Genomic DNA, 18,560 nt, shown 5'->3' on the forward strand with positions numbered 1-18,560 from the left:
GGGACAAGGCATTGGAGACAGCGCATCGCCCAGGAGAGTAGGGCCGCCACCCCAGCGGCCGTGGGGCACTGGTGCACATTGGGTCCTGCCAAGGGGCCTCTCACACAGGTCCCGGCCTTTGGTTTCTATGCACACTGCGAAGAGAAGTCAGCTTTACCGAGCGTTTATTGGCCGGTTTTGGGGGTTCTGGTCAGCGGCTGCGATGGCAGATTTGACCGTTCGGGGGCTAGGGGGAAGGCAATAGCCAGGTACAAAGAGTAGAACACTTGGATCAGGCACACAGCTGAGATACGGGGACGGCAGCATGTCACTCGGCCAGCACGGAGGGATCAGCACCGGCAGCCAGATGTGCTGGGCACTGCTCTCTGAGCAGCACAGGGCCGGAGCTCCCTCCGATACTGTGGGGCTGTGCTAGTGGCTGTGAATGCTAGCTGACTCAGAGGTATCAGGTCCAGCTAGTCCCCAGGGGCTGAAGGTGGATAGCCAGTCATTACCAGATAGGCTGCTGCTTCAGATGCATATACAAGTAGATTTTCTCTCCCTTCTTCTCCTCCTCCTCTTCCTCCTCGGGGCTGTACAGAGAAACTGGGGAGGGGGGGAAGCACAGTTGCACACCACAGCTGTGAGGCGGCCGATCTGTCTGAACACACACACACACACACACACACACACACACACACACACACACACACACACACACACACACACCGCTACGCACCCCACCCCTACAAGCAGCCACCCTGCTAGGGGAGAGAAAAGCAGCTCTGCTTTGTTTTAACTCCCCCCGGCTGCTGCTTGAGCGAAAAGGAGCAGGTCCATTAGCTCAGAGGCAGTAGCAGACTCAAACACCGATAAGTAGCATGGCCACGGAGGGGCAGGGGCACCACAACACAAAGCACCACACTGCGTGTGTGCAGGTTACAATCAGCACCCCGGGGATGGGGGATGCTGCTGCTCGGAACAACGGATTGGAGAAACTTCCTCGGGTTTTAAGTGGCTCCGCATTCCCCTACTGGAGCGATCAGGCATTCCCCGTAGCAGTTCCGCTCTCCCACTCACTTACGTGAGGCTGGCTATGCCATGGCATTTCACACCATCTCCGTCCCCCAAGCCCCACCCTGAGGTCCTGGGGATTCCTTTGCTAAGGCCATTGGTCTGCGGATTCAACAGCTGAAGGGGCAGCTCTGCTTACCTGTCTTCTGCAGCTTCTCCTTCGGTTTGTCTTCACCTTCCCTACCGCAAAGAAACCGGGCCAGTCAGTTCCTGCCTCTCAGAAACCGATGCCCTACAATAGCCGAACTCTGCCCCCTTTCAGCCCATGCAACTGACCCATTTAGCCTGCTGCCATCCAACTCCCACATCGCAGCGCCTGGGGTGAGACGCAAGAGGCTACCAGGTTGTACATCATCCTGGCCAAAGCACAGTGGAGACCGGGGGAGAGTTTCTCCCAACAACTTCACACCCATGCAGCCTATTTCCTCAGAATCTCTCTCCGTGCTTTGCAGCCACACTTTTCTCTCCAAAGTAGGCAAGTGTACTATCCCCATTCTGCAGCTGGGGAAACTGAGGCACAGGGTGGCTGACTGATTTGCCCAAGATCACCCAGGGAGTCAGTAGCAGAGCTAGGAACGCAATCCAGCTCTCCTGACTTTCAGGCCCACGACTAACCATTGGAGAACATCACCACCCTTGCAGAGTTGGAGGGATCCAAAGGAAAGCCCGTGGAAGGTTGTTACCCTTTTTTCAGGGTTGGGCGTTCTCAAAAAACTCTCTCACTGAGGGAGACACGTCTAAATGGAGAGGTTGTCCTGGGGACATCTGCGTGCCCGTCTGTGATCACATGGGCCTCCTTCCCTCTGCTCCCAATAGTGGTCAAACATCTCCTCTCTGGTGCATTTTCAGTTTTAGCTGGAAGATGAGGAGCGTCAGTCAGCAGCCGGTGACCTGCCAGATCTCTGCAGCATACCAGCATGTTCTCTCCGGGCTGCTGATGGTCCACAGGACCACCGCTCTATGCTAAACAAATCCAGCTGCTATTGGGGAGATAAAGCCCTGACAGGCAATGGAGGTCCCCCTCTAGCCACATGAGTAGAGGCACCTGTTTTCGGAGAAGGCAGTCACCTGTGCTATCCCAGAGCGCACACGCATGTGTCTGGTTGACAGCCACGCGGCCCGTACGTCTCGTTTGTCTAGCCCGCAGCACACCTCCCATTCACAGAGTGCCAGGGCGCTCGGGGGGCAAAACTCACTCGCTTTTCTTGCCCATGGGTCCCTTGAGCTTGGTTTCCAAGCCCCCGAAGAAGCCCTTCACATTCTCAGTCTTCGCTGACGTGTTCTTCAAGAGCCGCTCGGCAATGTCTTTCTTCTCCGCCAGCCAGCTATTGGCTGACTTCAGGTACGAGTCGATGCTCCCCATGGGCTTCTCCTTCGCCTCTGAGGGCAGTGCCTGGGCTTTACCTGCAATAGAAAGAGGCACTAGAAATGGCTCTTTTAAGGGATCCCAGAATAACTAAAGCTAGGCTGCTCCCTACGGCAAAGGGGCCGTGTGGCTTTAGTTACAAGCGCCTCAAGTCTCTACTCCCAGAAAGGGTACAATAACCTCCATCTGGCTAAAACCGGCTGGTTAAGACAGCAAGGCACGGCTTTAAAAGCCAACTGCCCGGCGTCAGCATCTCCGCCTCTCCAGGATGCATCGTTCACTTTAAAGCCAAGAGCGTGTGTGTGGTAGCCAGCTTCTCTTTAAGCAACAGGTGGTCCAAGACAGACAGCTGAGGGCTTTGACATCCTCATGGCTAGAGAGCAGAGAGATTCTCTTGTGTGCTGCAAGAAGAACGGTCAGAGGGGAAACAGTCACTTGCTTCGCAGCAGAGGCTCGATGAGGAACACTCCTTCCAGCAACCCACCGGATATTCAATGAACGCCGTTTCTCCCCTCCTCTGCATTCACCACAGAGAGAGAGAAGGCCCTCGCTCTCCGGCCCCCAAATTTCCTTTAGTTCTTTGAGACAAACTAATCACCCCTTCCCTGTGCCACAAGGCTGCATCCCTCCATCTCCACTCTCTAACTCACCATCCCATATTTACTCAACGGCACGAAGCCTACGTGCAGAACAAATCCTGAGACCCGCAAGCGAGGGACAGACCCACGTTTCTGACAGGTAGCAACCCTACGTGTCACCGCCCTATAGCCATCTGTCAGGGTGCATGGGTACAGGGGAAAGCGTCACCAGGTTACGCTCCCAGTTCCTGACTGCTAGAGGAGGGCTGAAATAGTGTCTCTGATTCAAATAAACATGAACTAAACCCCTGTGCCCCTATAACTAGAAACCCCGTCACTAAAAGCAAGCACCAGACGATCTCCCAGAATGGTGCTATGCAGTCAGGAAAGCCCTCTGAGCCGGTAACAGACCCATAAAGAGAAACCCTCTTCTTGGGACCACGGTGAAATAGAGAAGTCAGATGAATCTTTGAGGCTGGGACATGTCGGCTTTTGTAACAGGGGATGAAAACTTGCACTATAAACAGGCATTGTCTTCAAGGCTTTTGGAGATCCCTGAACAAGACCCAGGATTGTTTGCTAGTCTAACAAGGGTAAGTTGGAGGGAATGGGGGAAAAGGTACATTATAAAATCCCAGGAGGTCTCTGGTGTCTAGATGGCAGGGCAACTGTGGTCAAAACAAGCTTTTCTCTTGCCAGTTAGGACAGGATTTCCTGGTAGTCTCTGGCTGACAACGGGACAGGAACAGCAATTCAGAGAAACTCAGCAATTAAAAGCAGCCAGCCCCAGCCATGAAAAAAAGGAGATGTCACTGGACATTGATTTCTTATTTTAAAAGTTCTAAGCTCAGCAGAATGAGAGGAGCCTGGGGGAATCCGGGCAACCTCACAGGCCTGTTTTAACCTGAGCTCACAGACTGACATGGAACAAGCCAAATCACGCAGCACTGCTATGATCCCACCATGCTGTGCAGAGCTGATAACGCTGGCATCAGAAGCCAAGGTGTGTGTGTTTCCTGGATGATAATGCAGGAACAGGTGTCTCACTGATAACGAAGGAGAGATGTTTAGAACGGCCTGATTCCCCTTCTGCTCCAGCTAGAGAAAGCAATCCCACTGCCTCAATGTCCCAGTAATAGCCAGACGTCCACTGAACAGAAAAGACATCAAGGACACACCAGGGTTTGTCCCGTGGTAAGAGGACGAGCACCAAGGTGTTTAAAGCAGCCGTGAGGTGCCAGACTAGGACACCCAGAGAAACACGTTCTCCTCTCTCTGCGGACACGTAACTCTCAGTCGCATTCATGAGAGTCACCCCCACGAAGGAGGGAAAGGCCCTCAGTGTCAGAACCACCCTGGGCTCCCAAACACTGCTCAACTCTCGCAGCCTGCCTGATGTTCATTCCAGCGACTGTGATACGGACGCCACCTCCGTGCTAGGCATTTGGTACCGGAGCAGCGAACGCAGCCAGATGTGGGGCAGGAGAGAGGGACGTGCCAGGGGAGAAAGTAGTGGGGAAGCTCCTGGTTTTCAAATGGACACAATTTGCTGTTGAAAGGGGCTGGCAGTCGTAAGAGTTCCCCGTTTCACAGCACGACATTTAGACCAAGTTTTTCAGCAGCGACTAGTGATCTGGAGTGCCTGTTCAACCAGAGACCATTAAGGAGGCCTGATTTTTAGCGAGTCGGAAGGACCCACCTTCTAAAAATATCAAGCCGCTGCAGTGTCTCAAGTTTGCTCCCCACAAATCCTAGTCAATTTTGAAAACTTTGATCTTTAGTGTTTTTAACTTTGGCTAGAACAGTGGTTTTTAACCTGGGGTTTGCAGACTAGGTCTATGATTCCAAAGGGGTCCGCACCTCCAGCGGAAATTTTTTTAGGGGTCCACAAATGGAAAAAGGTGGGAAAACCACGGGGTTAGAAAATTCAGCTCCCTCCAGATGCCTTTCTCAGTGACAGCCTCCCAACCAGCAATCAAGCAGATGTGTTTCCTTGGGATTAGGGAAGTCATCCTAGATCCAGCTGTGCCCCCCAGAATAAATACACATCTGTTCCAACAACCAGCCAGAACACTTGTTCTGCCAAGTCATTTCTACGCCCTCTTCCCTTCAGCCAACATGAGAAAGGCGGCCTGTGTGCAGAAGCCTCTTACCGATGTGATAGTAAGTGAAACACATGGTCATTAGATTTTTGGCAGGACCAAAGTCATCCATCTGGTGGCACCTGAAACGGATGGGGAAGAAAGATGGGGAATTAGCAGCCACGTCTACAGTAGCACAGCAGAATTTGCAGATGCCCAGAGGTACCAGATGATGTGGTACCAGGCCATCCCTGCCAGACAGGGTCAGCTTTACCATCCCCACACCCTGGTTACTGTTTTGGGAAATGTCAGACTTACTGCATCCTATCTACTCGGAGCTAAACCATACACAGCTTCCAAGCAGCGCAGTGCATTCACACCAGAGCCCCTGCCACCCGATACGTGGCTGCAGTGCGCAAGGCCTTAGAGCAACTTTGGTGCAACGCAGCTGGAGCAGAAAGTGCTTTACATCTCCACTGGGGACAGGCAGCTATTCAGTTAGCATTGGCTGTTGATTTTCTACTTAGCTGAGGCCGGTCTCCCAGAATTGGGTGGCGTGGAGGCAAAACGTCCCCCTGATAGATCGCTGGGCAGATTACAAGAGGGTTCAGTTGTCAAAAGGGAAAAAGGAAATCAATCCTGCTGAGATTGGCCATTACTTACTCGAACAGCACCACCGCGAAGGACTGCACCAGCCGATAGAAAGTCTGCTCGGAGACACACTTGGAGTTACACCGCTGCGAAGACAAACGAAGCCGACAGGTGCCAGATTTAGCGCCGCTTCCTTGCCATTGCTACCAAGAACTGACACAGGAGCGCCCAGGGAATTTGCTAGTGGGGCTGGGCCGCTGCTGTTGCCAGTTGTTGACACGGGGCAGCCCCTCTCCCCCACCCCCAAGGTATTTATTCAATCAGTGGATGCTAGTTTGTCGGCATGGAATTTTACTTGGGTCCTGGGAGGGGTGTTGATGACTTATTTTGATTTTATTTCTTAAGTGACACAGATGGCTTCTCTCGCACGTTCCACTGCCCAGAGACTGTGACAGTTGTGTTTTAATACAATTAAATACCTACATCTCTCTGGCCCCAGCTCACCCCGACAAGATGAGCCACATTCTCCAACCACACCATACGGCACAGCTGCCACCACCAGGAGACCAGTCTTTCTGCACGGACTGTCCCCACCACCAGAGCCAGGCACTCCCCCACTGCTCTGACACAGTTGTTATTCCTGCCCCGGGCCCCTCACCTGTGCGTTGACGTATCTTGCAAACCACTCCCTGCCTTTCCCGTTCTCTCCGCTGCACAGCTCCCCAAACTTGGCCTTCTCTTCTTGGTCTAGGTCCTCCCTGAAACGGAAAAGAAACCAAACGCACTTTAAACTCCCCTCCCGTGCTGGGCTGTTCAGAAAATCCTCACAGCAAGTGGAAGTATTCAGAGAGCCGGGAGCAGACCCTGGTGGAAAAGAAGGCATGAGTTCAGTCAAGGTTGGGCTCCACAGTGAGAACACAGCTGTATCCGCAGGGCTACCAGTACAGACACAGCTGTATCGTTGAAAGACTCCCCGCTTCTGCACGGACCCGCTGCTCAGTCTGCATCCTGGCCTTCACTAATAGACGCAGTACGTCTTGGGGGGAGCCATTTTTTTGTTCAGTGTATCACAGATCACCGAGGGTATGCGTCTACACTGCAACGTAAGCCGGTGCTTGAGCCCGGGTTCACAATCTAACCCCGCGTGCGTCTACACCGCAGCTGCGATAACCCAGGGCTCAGACCCTGGGTCCCAGGACCCTGCAGAGTTGGAGGCTCCAAGCTCGAGTAAGGCTGTGACCCAGGGACCAAGCTCTGTTGCTTTTGTCCCGCTTGGCTCAGGTCCCGGGAGTCAGCTGGAAGTTATGTCCCAATTCCACGGCACGACTTCCTTAGTCCTCTCTATCCCAACACCCCGCAAAGTGCTCTGCTGAAAACGGAAGCCCTCCCCTTCCCACAAGGCAGCAGCCTAGGTCAGCATTAACCCATTCTCTTCTGATCACCAATCTGCACGCAAACCATCACAGAGCCTCCCGGGTTTGCAACGGAAAGCAAACTGATTAAGCCTTCTGCAAAGCGGGCTGCTTCCTGGTGACGTGCAGGGCAGGCAGTAAAGTTGTCCTGTAGTTGCACCATGGTCCTAGGACTAGACAGGTCACATTTCGGGGGCAAGGAGTGCACTAGAGATGCTGGGACAGGGTTACTCTGACTGAGGTTTGCACACTGCAGTGTGGACACCCGAGCCGTGGGTAGGCTCGAGCACAGGTTCGAAAAACGTCTTAACACAGGGTTAAAATGGAGATGCTTAAGTCCAGGGTTCCCCACCACAAGTCAGCTGACTTGCACCGCACTAACCCTGGGTTTACACTGTAGTGTAGACACACGTTTATCTTGCAGCAGCACCTAGAGGCCCCAGTTATTGATTTTTGCTAAGCACTGTACAAACACACTGTAAAGATACAGTCCCTGCTGCCAAGAGCACACGCTTGCGATACAGATTAATGACCAGACACGATCCGTGGACGACGGTTTCTAGCCAAAGCAGGGAAGGAAGGTACTGTCTGAGTATTACAAGTATTGCTCTATCTGCTGAAAGAGACCATTCCCATTAATATAGCATCACAAGCGGTCTGTGCCCTTTTACAGGAGTAGCCTAGACAGGATGCTTGGCTTATGATCCAACAGTTTTTGACAAGTCCTAAACCATTTCAAATGGGCATTTGTTATCTTCATTAGCCAGGGAAGGGCTGGAAGAGGTGTCAAAGTTACTTTACAGACTGTAGGCAGAGCATAATGTGCTCTGTGGTAGAAGCGAGAGGCAAGCCATCCCTGCGCATTACAGCAGCTGAAGCAAACGGAAGAACTGGCTGATGAAAATCAGGCAGGGGCTAACCAACACCAGCCAGGCACAGCGGAGTCTCTCTGTGTTTGGAACAGAGATGGCTGCACGGCAGTGGGCAAAGCAGCATGGTTTAGTGGGGGGGTAATGCATTTTAAGTGGGGCTTCCTTGACCAATGGTTTTAATTTAGCTTAAAAAACCAAAGCAAACAAAGCCATTGGGACGGTTGGTAGCTGAGGTTTCTGCTCTCGGTTTGGATGATGCAGCTTTGCAGTCCTCAGGCAACAGCACTTGTAAGCAAGATAGAAAACATTGCACATCTCAGGGGCTTTCACAGGGCCAAGAAACAGTGTTTCTTGGTGAAAAGAATAGCCAGCACGGAGGCAGCTCAGTGGGTTTTCTGCTCTGTCAAGTGGAGACTTGCCAGGAACATTCTGAAAGCGAAATAAGAACTCCATTCCCAAGAGCCATTGGCTCAGCAATTCAACCAGTGCAGAAAACTCACCGGAAATAGAAAGGGAGCTCTCCCTGCATCGCAGGAGTGAGGAAAGTCTGCTCTCTCCGCCGCCCAGTTTGGATTCCTGCCCGGTTCGCTATTCGCGCGCGCGCGCTCTCTCTCTCTCACACACACACACAGACAGACCGCACACTGCGAGAGTTCCTCCCGTCAGGAAGAGCAATGCATACCATCCCCATTGCCAAGTGCTACCTATGGGCTCAGTGTTTTAGCAGGACTCAAACCTTCCCTAGCTCCCATCACTCTTAAACTGCGTCTACACTGCCGAAGTGAACTGAGTGTGCCGGACACAGCCTCAAGCTGTGGTTGAACACGGTCATCCTGCCGGAGGCAAGAGCTTCAACACCACTCGCAGCTAGACAGCTTCTCGGGCAAAGTATACACCACTGATTGCCACGATGGGCCCTGCCCGAAGAGGAGCGAGCTGGAACTTATGTTCCCCAAGCACATACACTCCCACGAGTCCTGGGTTTTGGGGAAGTGAAAACAGATCCATGACATCAATATTAAAAATTCTGGCCCGGCTCCATTTGAGACAGAGAGAGGGAGAGGGACTGTTCTCTGCTTGGATCTGGGATGCCCCTGCAAGGAGAGACGAGGGGTGAGATAGTATCTTTTATTGGACCAACTTCTGTTGGTGGAAGAGACCAGCTTTGGCGCTACATGGAGCTCGTCTTCCGGTCCTGTCCCATCTACCTTTCATGATTTATACTCACTGACCACCACCTCCCCTGCCCTCCAGCCCAGGGAGGCTCCGGAAGTGGGCCAGTTTCTTCCCACACTGGACGAGGCTCCATCTGCCACCCCACTCAGCCGTCACGGCAGCTCTAATCCCTGTCCAAGGAGCACTGGATCGCAGACAGCCCCCTCGCTGCGCTCTGCATTATTCCAGCTGCCATACGGCAACTCTTCGCTTCCCCTTCCAGCCTGCGCCCAGCTCAGCAGTTCAGCAAAGCCGCTCCAGCGGCTCCATGTTACTAGGTACCCCCCACCCAGCACAATCCTCAGGTGTGGTGACCCCCCAGTTGGGCTGTTTTACAGCCATGCTAACAGGTGGCCCTGTTCCCTTTCCCTGCTTCTCTTCTGCTCTCAAGAGGAAGGAGCTGCTGATTTCCAGAGCAGAAATTCCACAGCAACGAGTGAATCACCCTGAGTAAAATAATCAGCTCTGCCTATTGCTTCCCACCAGACTGGATCTGCTCAATCGCATTTGAGGCGCGGAGCCGGAACATTACACAGAGCAAAACAAGTAAGCCTTGCTGTCGGAGACAACGGGCCCGAGGCACCCGTCGCTGACAAACAGCGAACGGACCCATGTGCTCGCATGTGTTGGACTGGCTGACATTTAGATTAGAGGAGATCTGCAGCAGGGCGAAAACGGAGCGTGATACACAGCCCCTCTGCCTCCAGACACAGACCGACTGGGACTTGGTGCAGAAAGCTCCCCCCACCGCTCTCTGCCAACCCCCCTCACTCCCAGTTCCTACGCCAAGCTAAAGCAGAGTGATCGAATCTGGCAGCCGGCCTGAGTCAGTCAGTCGGCACCGGGGGCAGGAAATCAGAAGGGCACGTGCTGTTCCAGGCATCGCAGTCGGAGGAAGAGCTGCACGCGAGGGACACGCTCCATTCCTCAGCAGCTCCAGCATGTGGCAAGACACGATTCCCTGCAGCCGCCCAAATCCAGGTACTTAGCGTAGCTCCACCGGCCAAGGGCCTTCCTCTTCCCAATGGCTTTGTGCTACACGTGGGCAAATGGCAGGTACAGGGGCTGCCTAAAGAGCGGTTATACCAGACCCGCCTGAGCTCTGAAACACTCCTAGAGCGGGTATCCACTGCTCCCCGACTGTCAATCCCTAACACGTTCATTATCTTGCTTCACGACCCGTTTGTTACTTGGCCCAGGGAGGAATGGAGCATGGGGAAGCATGCGTGAGGGCGCACACCCCCAGGCCACGCAGCCGGGAACAAGGCCAGCTGCCGAGCACCTGAGCAGCCTCGCACGTGAGGGCGAGGAGGAAGAAAAAACATCAGTCTGGTTAATTTCAGCCCCACTGGAAGGAGGAGGGGAACTTACAGAACATCCCTTTGCATGGCTACGCCCTTTCCCTCCCAGAATCTCCAAGTGCTTTACAAGCATGGGCGAATTTAGCCTCATCCCCCACTCGTGGGGTACGGAAATGTCCCATTTTACAGACCGACAAAATCAAGGTACAGAGAAGGAAAGGGACTTGCCCAAGGTCACAGAGCGAGTCAGTGGCAGAAGCAGGAGTTGTTCCTGGCCTCCTGAATCCCAGTTCTTGGCTCTAGTTCCTCTAACACTGTGGGGAGGAGGGAAAAAAATCTACATTGCCAAATGCAGAAGGGGGGAGAATTTAAGCATTTGAAAAGGACAAATAGAAAAGTCAAAGATACTCAGCAGTGTGCTCTGGAGGAGGGGACAACTTTATTATTGCCCCACACCATCCCAGATTGCATCTCTCCACCAGAGAACCCACCACGCCTGGCTCCTTTAACCCCGCCCCATCCCAGCATGCACCTCTGTAGAGGGCAACCCCCACCACACCTGCCTCCTTCAACCCCGCCCCCTCCCAGCATGCACCTCTGCAGAGGGCACCCCCCCACGCCTGGCTCCTTCAACCCCGCCCCCTCCCAACATGCACCTCTGCAGAGGGCAACCCCCACCGCGCCTGGCTGACTCACCCCCCGCTGAAGATCTTCTCCACGTACTGCCTCATGAACTCCCGGCGCTCCACCATCACCTCGTCCTTGGCTGACTCTGTGCTCTGGTTGGAGGAGAAGGACTCGTTGGACGAGGAGCGGCGGTAGTTGTTCCAGCTGTGATGGCTGGGCGAATCCCCCATGTCGTTCTCGCTGTCGGCTGACTCCGTGGTGTCGCTCTCCTCTCCTACAGCAGCCGGGTCCCCTGGGTCCTCCAGTAACACATTGCCGCTGGGGGGTGGTGGTGGTGGCGGCGAGGGAGGGGACTCGGCAGGGACGGAGGCAGGTGGCTCGGAATCGAAGTCAATGAGGTTCCCCACCGGCACGTCAGTGGCCTCCATGGCTCACAGAGGAGGGTGTGCAGGGGCAGGTACCAGGGCGGGAGGTCGCTGTGTTTTGGCTCGATTTCCCTTTCACCCGTCAGTCAGATTTCATGGCCATCCGCAGCTCAGCGTGTCGGAGACACTCCTCGGATAAGCCGGCTAGAGCTGACAGGTCCCCCGAGGCTCCAGGCTATCGGACGGCATCTGGAAGGCAAGACACAACCACCACTGAAAGGACCGTCTAGGGAACTGGCATCCTGGAGCCACTCGGTGGGGTCACAACAGCACCAGCCAGAGCAGCAGCGGGCACAGAACCTCCCAGCCCCCTTTATCCTCCCAGCAACTGACCCTTAATTCAGCCCATTCCCACTCCCCCACCAAGAGTGGCTACGAGCAGGACAGTGACTGGCTCAGTGCTGGCTTTGCTGCATTTGTTAACACCATCTAAACCCACCCACCCACCCACGCACAGGGCGGTTGCAGTTTTTCCCGATTCACACATCACAACTGTTAATTTAATTAGGTCAGGCTCTGCTGGCTTTTTGCTGCACTGCTTTTATGCAGCATTAAACTTTCTTTTCCCCCCTTCCTCCTGCTCCTGGCTCGACTGCCCTCTTGTAAAAGGGGAGCAGAGGGGTTGTCCCAGCAGGCTCAGGGAAGACGGAGAACAGAAACCTGGCTCCACACGCTACATCCTGGCCTGACAGAGAATTGGTTGTTGCAGTGTTGTTGTAGCTGTGCTGGACCCAGGACATTAGAGAAACCAGGTGAGTGAGGTCATCTCTTTTGTTGGTGAAAGAGTGATCCACGGAGTGATCTTCAGGTCTGGGAAAGGTGATCAGAGTGTCACCGCTAAATACAAGGTGGAACAGATTGTGAAGCATAAAGAGCTAACGCATGGTGCAAACAGCCATTCAAAATGAAGTGGGCAGTTAACATTTCTGCAGTCATAGGACCTATCTGAGCTCTCTGTCCCCATCCTCCAAGGAAACCTGCACAAGACGAGCCTGGGAGCTCAAATTCATAACGCTGCTAGACCCCAAAATGATGGGCGCAGCAGACACACTGGTTTTGTGTCTCATTACAACCATCTGTAACCCACTAGCTCCCCGTTGTCCGCCGACTGCAGACATGTTCATTTCCCACATCACTTGTATTATTCCAAAAGGATCCCAAAGAACCTCTGAAAATCTTCTGAGGAATCATTTTCCTCACCACAGAAATGCAGTCACCTCTGGGTTGCAATGCAGCGATTGTTTCATGGCGCACAGCCACAGTGTGCAGTATTGTTCGGTCAGGAAGGCAATTGAGGTCACCCATCTAATCTATAGGTCTGTCCCCACGAGGTCCCGAGATCGCCAAACATTTATTGTCCCTGTGCCTCAGTGAGGTCAGCTGAAGGGAGCCACCTGCTACCCCCAGCGGTACAGAATAGAAGAGGACTCTAGGCAACATTGCAACAGACCATGATGGCGCTACCAATGCAACACAGCGGGAACTCTTGTGCTAATTTGTATTACAACAGCGTCTCCAGGCCCTTCCCCGAGGTTGCAGGACTGTTTGTGCTAGGCGCTCTACAGAGAGAAAGAGAGAAACAGTCCTGGCCCGGCACACCTTACAGCCTACACAGACAAAAACGAGGGTGGGAGGGGAAACTGAGGCACAGAACGGTGAAGTGACTGTTTTCTCAACCGATGGTTGGGAACCAGAGCTGCCAGAACGTTGCAAAGGGTGGCATGGAAGCTCCTGCAGCTCCTGTCCCGCGGGGCTGGCTGGCCTCGCCTCCCTGCTCCAGGCACTGCAACTTCTGGGGTCCCAGCGCCGCTCAGGTTTGGCCCAGCCGTCACAACAACGGGAGTCCAGGTGGGCCAAATGTGAGTGAGTGGCCCTGCAACGCCATGAGCCTGGTCACAACTCCACCTCACACATTTGGTCCAGTCGGGGGGCTGAGTGGCGCTGCAACGCCAGAGGTTGCAATACCCAGAGCGGAGAGCCCAGCCCGTCCCACAGCACAGGAGCTGCCATTGTGGGGTGAATGCTGGGCAGGACCCAACCAAAACCACCCCAAGGCCTCTGCCTCCAAGCTATTTACTGGGTCGCAACGGCCATAAACATTTATAAATGGGTCCTGAGCCCAGAGAGATTTGAGAACCACGGCAATAAAAAAAAATTGCTCCACCCACCTTGTCTCTCTCACATCCTGGGACCAACATGACCACAACTACAGTGCAGAACGGCAAAGTAGACAGATTTTACACTCCATTAGCTTCATCAGAACAGGATTCGGGGCAGGGTGGGGTCTGATCCTGGCAGGTGCTCAGCACCAATGGTTCCCGTCGACTCCGCTGAGAGCCAAGAGAGCTCAGCACCATACAAGATCAGACCTGCTTTTGAAGAGCCCAGGAAACAAGTCACTGTAACTTGGCTTTGCTAAGGGGTAACAATGCAGCTGAGCGAAACCGTGCCTGGCACAAGTGCCGGAAGGGAGCCAGGGAAGGACACACTGACCTCTGTGGCGGCACACAGTGATCGGGAAGGAATACTGAGTAACTCACGTCCCAGCGGGCGGGCAGCACAGATACACAGTGCTTGGGAAGAGGGAAACAAGTCCCTTTTCGGGATACTGGCTCTTACTGGAGGAGGACCAACAGAGTAGGAATTTGGGACAGCAACAGAATCTGTGCCTCTTTAAGACACACTGGAACAGGGCTTGAACGATCAACTTCACGTACAAATGTATCGACGTAGGGTTCGTTTTTAACCCTGACTGATACGGGCTGGGCTGCCTCTGATCTTCGCAGCGGTGCGCAGACATTGAACCGGTCCTCAGCTCCCCGGGAGGTATTCCAACCCGTTTTCCAGGCGATAAAACCACGGCACAGAGAGGGGGTGTGACTTGCCTGAGGCTGCACGGTCAACGTCAGAGCTGAATTCAGTAGGTGCTCGTTCCCAGCCCTGCGTCTGGCCCTGCACACCCGTCTCTCTGTCATTGATTTCTGTCACGGGACCCGGGGCAACAGGTTTTTAATTACCCAAGCTGGCTGGCTGACTCACCTGTCCTCTCCTCTTCCTTCTTGGACCCGAAGGGTTACAGCTAATTTTAAATTCTGATGGGCAGGGAGCTTTGGGCAGACCGCTCTCAGGCAGCGAGCACCGGCTATTCCTGGCACCTGTCCTGGTGACGAATGGAGCCCTCATCTAACCGAAAAGGGACAGGGGCTGATCAGTGCCTGTCCCTCTTAGCAGGCTGGGAAAAGCCTTCCACTAAAATATGGGGCCATGGCAGGGAAGAGAAAGACTAAAGACTAAAGTCTAAAGACACAGCGGGAAGCACTCCTCCCGGGTGAGGGCAGCTCCTATAGAAAGCCACAGGCGCTCAATAATACTCTGCTGGTGCTTGCTGTAGTTCCACTCTCTAGCCGCAGGTGTCACTGCATGGAGGGAAATCATCCTAAAATGAGCAACACAAGCTTTACCAGTGACCCAGCTGAGACTGAGGTCTTGTCTACACGGAACGTGGCACTGGTTCAACTTAAAAATCAGTTTCTAAACCAATTTAGTTAAACTGGTGCGGTCTGGGATGGACATTCCTGTTTTGGTTTAAGAGCGGTTTATTTCAGTTTGGCTTCGCCTGTTCCCAGCTGATTTATGCTGAACTGGAAAAATTCATTTTCAAATCCAAAGGAGTGTGTGTCTACACAGGGGTTTGCACAGGTTTAATTGAATCAGTTTAAATTCACACCTTAAGGTTAAACTGGTGCAAACTTCTCATGTAGACAAGGCCTGAGCCTCCACATTTCTCCCAGAAACGCCTCATCAATCCAACTCTCACCAACTCTTGTGTGGGTCTTTTCCATTGACTGCACTAGGCGTTGGAGCGCAGCAGTAAGGACTAATGGCCCCCTAGAAAGATAACAGGGTGGGGCGAGATCTTGTGAAACAGGAATCCCTCCTGAATGCCTCACTTCTGCAGAGGCCTCTGCTGTTCCCTGGAGAGTCGGGGAGAAAACTGGGCCACGTTATGCTTTCCTAGGAATGGATGAACCACCCAGCCAAACCGCCATCACCCCTCTAATGCAGAGAGGAGGCAAGGAATCCCCCACGGCAAATGAGGAGACAAAGCGCTACTACTAGGCACTGAGATCTGAAAAGCGCCACATTTCCCCTCTAGTCCCAGGCTCTCGCTCCCACCCAAACCCAAGGGGAGGCGACAGACAGCACAGAACGCGTTCTGACAAGCAAACCGAGTATGAAGAGGCAAGCTGCAGGAGCAAGAGACACTGGCCCAGCAGCCCAGATCAACCAGGGGCGTGTACGCATGCACCCCACCTTGTTATGCAGCATGGACCACACCCCATGGCTGGCCATACCCAGAGCGAGAGAAGGTAATCGCTATGGAAATGTCTCCATGCTGGCCCTCAATCCAGACACCCCCATGCCCACAAACCCTGAGACAGTAAAAGCATTTCCTTTTAAGAGTACTGTTCTTACTAATCCTGTCTATGACGCTGGTATCTCAAGGACCAACCAAGAATGGGGCCCCATTGCGCTAGGCACTGTACAGGCACGGAATCAGAGATGACCCCGCCTCGAAACAGCTTAAAACCTAAATAGACGAGACAGCCGTGGCCCAGGGAACGGGGTTTCACACACAAGCAGAGCGAACAATGTGATGGCAAACGGCATATTGGTGCCACAACTGTTTTCCTTCTCGGGGTAGGAACCAATGAACCCAGCGGCGCAGGTTGAGCGCACATCACGCTCTTCCACGGTTTTAACCCTTGCCTTACCACACTGCCCTTGTCCCCACCTCTCTGTTTACCAGCAAGATTCAACACGGAATATGCAGTGCCCAGCCTTGCCTTCGGCAGACTCTCACCGGGTGTGCAACCATCACAACGCACACTAGACTCTTGGCATACACAGCGGTGATCATTCCAGTTCTCCTCTACGGCTGCGAGACCTGGGTGACCGACAGAAAACATCTGAAAAACCTGGAACGCCAGCACCAGCACGTCCTCAGAAAGATCCTCAACGAAGCAGAAGGAACTAATGTCAGTGTCCACACGGAAGCCAACACCTTCAGTGTGAGGCCCTGATTATCCAGCACCAGCTGAGGTGGGGCAGGCACTGTAAACGCCCTGTAATAAACAGCTACGTAAAACACCTTCCCCAGAACTGGCTAATACAAATCTCACCACAGACATCTTTATCTACTTCTCAGCAGTGAAAGGTCTTATGACAGTACCCAGGCTTCAGCATGGGAGAAATCTGGCCTATAGAGAACATAATGGGCCATCTAGTGAAGCACACTGCATCTAATTTAAGTCTTCCTACAAAGCTCTGTAACAAACTAGTAAACATTTGTCTGGAACACACTTCCACACACACACTGTCAGCTGGCATTGATGTTATCTCCAGAGAATGGGCTAAGTGGGATCTGCTGATTCAATGAGGCAGATGGCTTGTTCCCTTGCCTGGATACAGATGTGGAAGTGACCCTCTGGGGAGAAAGGATCTAGGGTGTGGGCTGAGCAGTTCCAAGGGAGGATACGTAGGAGCGGCCAAGCCAGGAGAGAAGGTTTGAGCTGAACATCGTTAAACTGTGTGTTAAGAAAAACAAACTTGTGGAAGAGAGGGTGGAATTTCGACTCTAAACGGCTTGCAGTCTTGGAGAGCAGCTTCAGAAAGGCACCTGCCCACAGCCAGCCAACGAAGATGTTTAATTGCTCACTGGGTATCTAAGTATCTAGACTGTTGTTTAATAAAGTGTCATTAAGCAGCAAAAGGAGGGTTTTTTTTATACATTTCTAGCTGCTCTGTGTTTGAACCAAAATCATGTTTTGAAAGAACAGACCTCCAAAGCACTTGGAAAAGGGCCCTTCCTATCATGCTCTGCAGCCTTTCATTAGAGGAACTTGAAGGACTTTCCAAACATGAATTAAACCTCAGCACCCGCGTAAAGCAGGCAAGCACACCAGCTCCACAGACGGGTAAACGAATGCAAAGAGAAGCGAAGGACCTTGCTTTAGGAAGCACAGAGAGTCAGTGGCAGAGCCAGGAATAGAAATCTAGGCTTTTGACTTCCATTTCCCTGCTCCTAACTTTAGCACCTGTTCCCCTCCCTCACCATAATCAGTAATTCCATGGGCAAATGTAGATCAAGTGGAACGTGTCTGACAACTTCCAAAACACAGCTGGGAACAGCAAAGCCTGAGGATTCAGAGGCACGTAGTGTGGCTGAAAACACGCACTACAATTCCCATTCTGAGTAGTGAACTGACATGGAAAGGGACTTCCCAATCGGTTGATTTACAAGATTGTGAAAGATTCTGGGAGTTTCTTACTGCTGTTAGGTACTGCAATTTCAGGGCTGGTTTTTTTTTTTTTTTTTTTTTTTTTTAAATTAAAGAAGACAGTTCAAGCAGCCGAACAAGGTCCGTGGTAGCTGACTTGTAGCTGGCTACAAAACTGCTTGGGTAACAAGTGAAGACCCAGTAATACATCTGCAACCTCAGAGGCAGAGGAGAGTTGGAATACACTAACCAGCTTCTTCCTATCGAAAGCCCAACAATGAAATATCATCTGCAGAGAAATAGTTGGCTGGAGCCGACTGTCAATTCAGTTGCCTGTGGATTTCACCACATAAGAGGATTTTCTAGTCCCAGCTGACATTCTGAAACAGAGTCTGCTTTATTATTAGAGTACCCTGAAGGCAAAAGGAAATGGGAATCTTTACAAGTGCTTTCAGATTCAGGTTGATGACTTTGCAATGCAGCAATGCATGGTGGACTTCGCCTAACCATTTTCTGAGTGCATTAATGGAAGCTACATCTTTATATAGTAACAGGGAAGATGCCGCATTGAAGTTCATCAGTTTCTCATTTAGAGGGACCTTCGCTGTCAATTTTTTATTTATTTTTTTTTAAAGCTGCCTTTGCTACATTAAACATCACCCCAATTATCCAAACAGTAAAAAATCCAAGTGTAATGACTTTTTATTGTTGATGCGGTTTACCTTTTTGCCCCTCTTGGCTTGGACACTGAAAGCAGA

General features: G+C 52.6%; 1 protein-coding gene across 3 annotated transcripts in view; it reads right to left on the bottom strand.

Annotated features, from left to right (window-relative positions):
- The window catches only part of KIAA0513 (KIAA0513 ortholog), a 70,099-nt gene that overhangs the window by 18,357 nt on the left and 33,182 nt on the right, over nt 1-18,560 (bottom strand). For all 3 annotated transcript variants that reach the window (XM_067540209.1, XM_067540208.1, XM_067540210.1), the window contains 7 exons: nt 11,166-11,710; nt 6,328-6,427; nt 5,742-5,815; nt 5,151-5,221; nt 2,250-2,457; nt 1,193-1,233; nt 495-585 (listed from right to left, as the gene is read on the bottom strand). In XM_067540209.1, coding sequence (XP_067396310.1) covers nt 495-585; nt 1,193-1,233; nt 2,250-2,457; nt 5,151-5,221; nt 5,742-5,815; nt 6,328-6,427; nt 11,166-11,524 — 944 coding nt within the window. In that variant the 5' untranslated portion in view covers nt 11,525-11,710. The remainder of the gene's footprint in view (nt 1-494; nt 586-1,192; nt 1,234-2,249; nt 2,458-5,150; nt 5,222-5,741; nt 5,816-6,327; nt 6,428-11,165; nt 11,711-18,560) is intronic.

Source organism: Emydura macquarii, unplaced genomic scaffold (assembly GCF_026122565.2).
Source record: "Emydura macquarii macquarii isolate MOO-44397 ecotype Brisbane River unplaced genomic scaffold, CSIRO-AGI_Emac_v2 contig_561, whole genome shotgun sequence".
Lineage (NCBI taxonomy): Eukaryota > Metazoa > Chordata > Testudines > Chelidae > Emydura > Emydura macquarii.